The following is a 7127-nucleotide window of genomic DNA, read 5'->3' on the forward strand; positions in this document are numbered from 1 at the left end:
GGTAAAACACACGCGTGGACGGCTCAATGGAGACAACATTGCATCGTATTTACTTAGAATCAAATATGTCGAACCTCCATGCATTATGGCATGCGGCAAGGCATCAAACTGCATGCAGGTGGTGTCGACGTTCCGCGGGCAAAAGAAGGTGTGAAGACAAGGCATGCAGGAGCAAGTTCAATTTGTAATCTTGTATGCTAGTACTAGGCAAAATACTTGGATCTGATCTTTGACGCTCTGTTCGCAATTCGTCCATGGTTTGGACCGCATTTCGTGTTCTCTTCCCAGTTCCCACCGAGATTTGAAATGAGCGTTAGGGTTTGATGCATGAGTAGAAGGGAGGAAATGGCCTTGATGCATGCCCTCTACGTGCCTAGACGTAGGTGCATGTATTTTTTCGATAAAGGGTGTTTTTATTAACTCTAAATGTAGCATCAAGAGATACCGAGTATTAAGAGTATCATCCGGCCTCTGCATAATTAGAATGCATACAGCCAAACACCAATAGTGCATGCATGCATATGTAGTACATTGTCGCCTCTTGATGCAAGGACCGGGTGATGAAACCCTAAAATAGTACAAGGAACATTCCGTCGAACAGTCGCACACACATGCTCGGCGGCGAAGTTCAGCTCCTCTCTTCATTCTTCTTGTACTACCAAGAAATAGAAATCAGCTTACGCCAAACAAACCAATCTTTTCTCCAACATGTCCCAATACAGATATACTCCCTCTGTACCACAATTCTCGTCGATGGAGGAAACTAGTACAAGTTCCTCCGAGAGCGGCGATGGTATGGACGAGCTCGCGCGCTCCCGGTATATGTACCAATGGGATGTTGCCGCGTTGAGATGTGTATTAAGTGCGTTCGGTCAGAGGCGCGACAGATACGAAAACTAAGCAGTAGAATACGGAGACGGGTCCGTCAACGATCACAGTTCCCTGGATGGTACAAGTTGCATATGTGCCGCTTGCTCATTTCTGTTTCCCACGGTACATAAGCCCTGTCGTCAGATCAATCACGGCGTGCAAAAATGGCGTAACCTTATCGGATAAGCGTCTTCCTCCGAAAAAAAAACAGAAGGGGATAGCCGTGCTATGACATCGTGGGTCCATACTCCGGCGGCAACGCTTCAGCGAAAAAAATATATCCTTCGAGACGCTGCACGACGGCAGGGACGCATAGCTATGGCGACGGCGGAGGCGACAGGCGAGGGCTTGGAGTTCCTATCGGATCCAGTTGACAGGTATGTTTTGCTGCCGCCCTTTTTTGTTCTCGCCGCCGGCGGATGTAAGCAGACTCGCATCTTATTAGTGCGCGCCTTCGTTTCCGTAGGTTTCCTCTGCTAGATCTCGCCGCCGATGAATCGCTGCTAAGCGGCGGAGGCAACCAAACTTTCATATGCACGGCTACCGAATCCAGTATCGGTGATGTGGGCGATGCGACGGTGACATTGGAACTATATTTGCAGAGCGAATGCAATGGAGTGGCTCTGTCGGCGCCGAACTCAGAGCAGTTGACGGGCAAAGACGATCCTCAGGCGCCGGGCTGGACCAAGAGGTATACGCCATATTTGTAGGCTCAGTAAACCTGTAAATTCGACTGGACTGATAATTTTTTTCCTCCTGTATCATATCGATCTATGCTGGTCTTTACAATATACAGGCAGACAGCCACATTTTAAATGCAGTTACGATGTATTTTTCTGAATCTAAGCTAGTTACCCCATTTTTTTCTGAATTATGTATGTCTGCGTTGTGCAGTCTGCTTGTTGGGCATGCACCTGAAGTCCTGAAGAACGCCCTCCGTGTGCTGGCAGAATGAGTGCTCTTGAAAAAGCATTGAGAAGATATGCTGAGAAGAAAACTGACACTGTAATAGTGCCTGCAGTAGGAAGCACGTCTCATTCACTTGGAGAAGCTTATGACTATTACAATTTGTATTCCTGGGAGATTGGATTTGGGGTAAGATATGGCAAGAGCAGGCTTAATGTTAAAAGGACAAAATGCATGCAAGAGATAGTATGTGGCTGCTCGGTAAGCACTGATTTTCAGTTGACTGTTGTGTGGCAATGGCAGATGTTGTGTCAACCAAAAAAAAATAATGTTACTGCCTATCAAAGGAGTTTGAACTAACAAAAAATAAATGTTGTTTGTTTGTGGCATTTGCAGGGGATTCCGAAGAAAAGCAACACCCGGACTTGCCGGTGCAGGTGCCCCGCGCTCATACGATTGCTTCGATCAAAGGACAATGGATGGTACATAAGTGAGTTCATACCATCACACAACCATTCGTTAATGGAGAAATGTGGCGGGAAGGTGTACTCGTCGTGCTCACAGGTGAACAAAAAAATGATGTGTTTAAAATTTAAAATTTCATCTAGCTTCATAATTCACACTCAGCTACTTCACATGATTCCGGTGAGACGACTAGTCTATTGATTTACCATTCTTGCTAGCACACTCTTTGTGATGTTCTCTCTTTTTCAGTATACTAGTTCAATAAAATGAATGTTGAATTGCATTTGCAGATCAATGCAAGGCGATGGAAGTAGCAATAGAGAAACTGATGCCACACACGACTCACCGTTGGTGCAAGTGGCACATGCACTTGGTAATTTCGTGGGGCTAAAAGCTCCAGAATGAAAACGGAAGCCTGGTCACCAATCACCTGCAGGGATAAACCTCCATATGGTGATCGTGGTGCAAAAAGCAAGAAGTACAGACTGACAGCAAATGCACAAGCTGGAAATGGATGCGGGACAAGTAAACGAACTCGCTTCTCCAGTATATGTTGAGAACCAGGGCACAAGAGCACCACATGTCCACAAAGAGGTGATCTTCCTCAAAAAGAAAGGAAAGCGGCAAAATGCTCGAACTGTGGCTTCGGTGGTCACAGGAAAAACATCTGCAGCAAGCCTAGGGTTGTACTCCATGTTGAAAATGCTACCTTAGAGCCAAATGCAATTTGCGGGTGACTTCATTTAGACTCAGTGTTTTTGTTCTGTGTTGTTGAGGGCTTTGTAGCCGTTAACTTTAACCACAAGACTCTTGTTGTAATAATAACCGTAAGTGAAGTACGCGTTGTTTGAGGTCAGGTTGTTGTGATTCGAATGTTTATCATGTAGAAGAAAAAATGTATGAGAGTCTGCCTAATGTTGTAGTGTGCCTGTGCATCTCCCCTTTTGTATTTCACTGAGTTCTTGTTTGAGAAATCAATCTGGTCTGGTGCATTGTGTGAGGACAGATTCAGTTGTTTTCATCTCCCGGGCAAGAAGCTGGGCATTCAAGGCGATTAAGGGGAGCCCTTAGCGTTCTACCCGCCCTTGGTGTTGTTGGTGACAATTTAGGGTTCCCTTGCACTACAGTGTGGAGGTGAAACCGTTCTTAGGCCTTCCGATCTATGAAGGTAAAGGATTGTGTCAGGATTTGTAGAAGGAAACAAGTTGATGATACCTGAATCTAACAAAAGAATAAAAGTTTGATCTAGCAATCGATGATATGGAGGAAAAATACGAGGATCTAAAAGTTCTAGCAATATGCTCCACATTCAGGCTATAAGTTTGTGTGGAGGTCAGCATAGAAGCACATGAGAGGATTGTCATTTTGATCAAGTGGCGAGAATATGTTGTTGAAGGTTTTGAGGCTCAGCAAGATGTTTAGAGGGTGATGAAAGGGGCGCCATGGGCAGTGGGGAGTCTAGCATCATTTTTTTTCTTTCATATTGCATCTTTCTCGTTTGGAGAAGCCATGGTAGATTATTATTGCACCCTATTCTTTCTTCCATGTTTTTTCTTACACTTATTTAGTCATCGTACATAATGTGGATATTTGGTTGATATAATGTACATAAAATATGTGTGATATTAGATTCAAGGGGGATACTGATTCATGAAGAATGCTACTATTTCAGATTATATATGAGAAAAGAATTAGGTACTATACAATTTATGTGAAATTTCAAATTTCAAAAAGGTTACCCTATATTTTTTTAAAATAGTACAAACGCAAGCGGTCATATACGCGCATACACTCGCCCCTATTAAACGCACACACGCACACCCTACCCTTATGAGCACCTCCGAAAGATCGAGCCGGCATATCATCTTGAAATTTACGAAGTCACCGTAGGCACCTAGTCATCGACGAGAACGTCTCCTTCCACTGAATGTGCATAGCCTGAAATCCTGAAACCCTGATGGACGGGGATACCATTGCCCCTCTAACCATCCAACCACATGTTGATTCGCTGCTACCCTATATCTTTCTTGTAGGGAAGGTTATCATATCTATGGTTTTACTCTGCGTAGTATAAGCTTACTGTAGAGTAAAAAAACCGGCTGCTTACGATATACTCCCTCCGTACCTAAATATTTGTTTTTCTAAAGATTTCAAATGAACTAGCACATACAGATGTATGTAGACATATTTTAGAGTGTAGATTCACTCATTTTCCTCCGTATGTAGTCACTTGTTGGAATCTGACAAATATTTAAGAACGGAGGGAGTACTAAAAACCGGCTGCTTACTAGTAACCTTATTAGGTTGTCCATGATCTGGCATGAACCAGTCAACTAAAAAGTTACCACTAGCAATTCAATTCAAAAAAAAAAGTTACCACTAGATCAAATTTCACACGAATAAAGTTACATGTATCATGGGTGAAAACTAAAAACGCTTTCATGCCTTGTAGGATCTGAGCCCCTGAATAAACCCGTCGATGCACCTCTCATGGCATGCGCCGTCGGCTACGATCTCCTGCATCTTCTTGGCGCTGGCCGTGAAGACCCTCCTGCCGTCTTCCTCCACGGTGACGGCCCGCACCGTCACAGCGACGTCTTCCCGGCTGAATGATCCGTCGCTCTCGTTTCTCGGCACCTGCATCCCGACCTTCCTCCCCTCCATGATGCGCGCGTTGGGCCCCTGGTCGCTGGAGATGGGCAGCATGATCAGCGGGTGCCCGAACAGCAGCCCTTCGATGGTCGAGTTCCACCCGCAGTGCGTCAGGAACGCGGCCACGGCGTCGTGCGCCAGCACGCTGATTTGAGGAACCCACCCGGTCACCACGAGCCCGTGGCCGCGCGTGCGCTCCTCGAACCCTGGAGGGAGGACGCCCGCGTCCGACACGCCGGGCGGCTTCCGCAGAGCCCAGAGGAAGCGTGCCCCGGAGAGCTCCAGGCCGAGGGCCAGCTCGTGCACCTGCTCCACGCTCAGCGGCACCTCGCTCCCCAACGCAACGTAGACTACCGACTTGTCCGGCTGCGCGTCGAGCCAGCGCATGGCGGTGTCCTGCTTGCTGATGCTGCGGCCTCCCTCGGGCGACGGTGGGAGGAGGCCGAGAGTGACGACCGGCTTGCCCGCGAGCGTGGTGAGGGCGGCGACGCTCTCGGGCTCCCACTCGGCGCAGCTCCGGATGGCCACGAGATTGCTCCTCATGAGCGTCAGGAAGTAGCGCTCCGCGACCGTCATCCCCGATGCGTTCTGGGTGATCATCAGGCTTCTCCTCTCGGTCTCGAAGCTCGGCGCTTCTGCTGCTGACCGTTCTTTTCCGACGGCGGCCGCGGCGTGCTCGGACACCCCTCTGGCCCAGGTGGCGATCACGGTTGCGGCTCCCAGTAGAAGCATCACACATGGAACCTATATATAGCAAATCACAATGGTACACGTTGATATTATTATTTTTATCAAAAGAGGGGGTTTACCTCCGATTTTATAAAAGAAACCACAGTCAAAGTGAACCAGTACACGTTCGATATATATCGTCCGCATATGGAATTGAAGCAAGCTTCTTCTAGGAATTGAAGCGTTTTTTATCAATTGAGTTGCATATGGAATTGAAGGAAGCTTCTTCGAACCTTATTTTTCGATCGAGCTGTACTTGTACGTACATGGAATTGAAGCAACAGAGGGAAGAGAACCTTATTTTCGAGTGCGGACGCGGCGGCCCAGTGGTGGAAAGTGTCGACGATGAGCCAGTCGGGCCTCTTGCCAGCTCCCTCGGCGCACGCGGCGCTCAGGAACTCGGAGAAGGGCGCGGCGAGGCCGTCGAAGGCCTTCCGGAGGAGCTCGAACTGGTCGTGCGGGACATCGTTGGTCGACTCGGCGCCCTCGGGGAGGCCGTCGACGCGCGGGAGCGGCAGCGCCACGAAGTTGACGAGCGGTGCCACGGTGGGCCGGACCGGTGGGAGGCGCGCGATGTTGCGCGGCGTGGAGACAAAGGACACGTGGTGGCCGCGCGATGCGAGGCGCTCGGCGATGTCGAGGCACGGCAGCAGGTGGCCGAAGGCGAGCCACGGGCAGATCACCACGCGTAGCGGCGAGGGGGAGGAGGAGCCGTCGTCGTCCATGGCGATAGCAGAAGCACAACCCACGCGAGTAGATTGGATTTTCTTCTAGTATTGCTCTATATAGTTGGATAGCGGGAGTCCATCCTCGATGCAATACACAATTGTAAAGTACTACACGTGACCCCCCAGACGTCATGGATGACCTTGGGATCACTTGTCCAATACAAAATTAAACAACAACCTATTTCCTAGACAGGCAAACAAGTCTGAATGAATACAAGATAAAGCTGGCGGTAGGGCTTGTATAAGTTGTTTTAAACGCAGCAGTTGGTATGGAGCTGGAGTTGAGGGATCCTAGGGAGCCAAATGGCGCGACTTGTTGATTAAGTAACAATTTTGCTAAAGCACATCTAGAAGTACCATAAGTATTGCACATCTAACTCCTAAGTCGTTGATTTTACGTGGAGATTTGTGTGGATATTTTTATTTTTTTTCTTCTTATGCTCGATTGAGTCATGTAGATGTGCAATAAGGGCATCTACAACGCCGACATGTAAATTTCTGTGGTATATGTCCGTTTTTATGTCCGAACGTGGTCCGCGGACATGATACAGGAGAGAGCAATCCAACGCTAATTGCAAAGTATCCGGCTAGGAGAAGGAAAAAATAAATGGGAATCATGCATGTGTCGGAATATTTGTGGGTTGGGAGGAGAGAGAAGAGGGGAGATCATGCATGTGCACTAGTGCAGAACCGGGCAATAGCACCGGTTCGTAAGGCCCTTTAGTGCCGGTTCCATAACCGGCACTAAAGTGTGGGCACTAAAGCGCCCCCCCCCCC

The 7127-nt window shown here is 48.2% G+C and overlaps 1 protein-coding gene across 1 annotated transcript; it reads right to left on the reverse strand.

The window, feature by feature from the left end:
* Positions 1-4508: 4508 nt before the first annotated feature.
* LOC123176171 (putative UDP-rhamnose:rhamnosyltransferase 1) lies at positions 4509-6436 on the reverse strand. The gene is made up of 2 exons (XM_044590517.1): positions 5919-6436; positions 4509-5637 (listed from the first exon to the last, which is right to left on the reverse strand). The coding sequence occupies exons 1-2, from the start codon at positions 6345-6347 to the stop codon at positions 4681-4683; spliced, it is 1386 nt and encodes a 461-aa protein (XP_044446452.1). The 5' UTR covers positions 6348-6436; the 3' UTR covers positions 4509-4680.
* Positions 6437-7127: the final 691 nt, after the last annotated feature.

This window comes from Triticum aestivum, unplaced genomic scaffold (assembly GCF_018294505.1).
Source record: "Triticum aestivum cultivar Chinese Spring unplaced genomic scaffold, IWGSC CS RefSeq v2.1 scaffold140758, whole genome shotgun sequence".
In the NCBI taxonomy this organism is placed as follows: Eukaryota; Viridiplantae; Streptophyta; class Magnoliopsida; order Poales; family Poaceae; genus Triticum; species Triticum aestivum.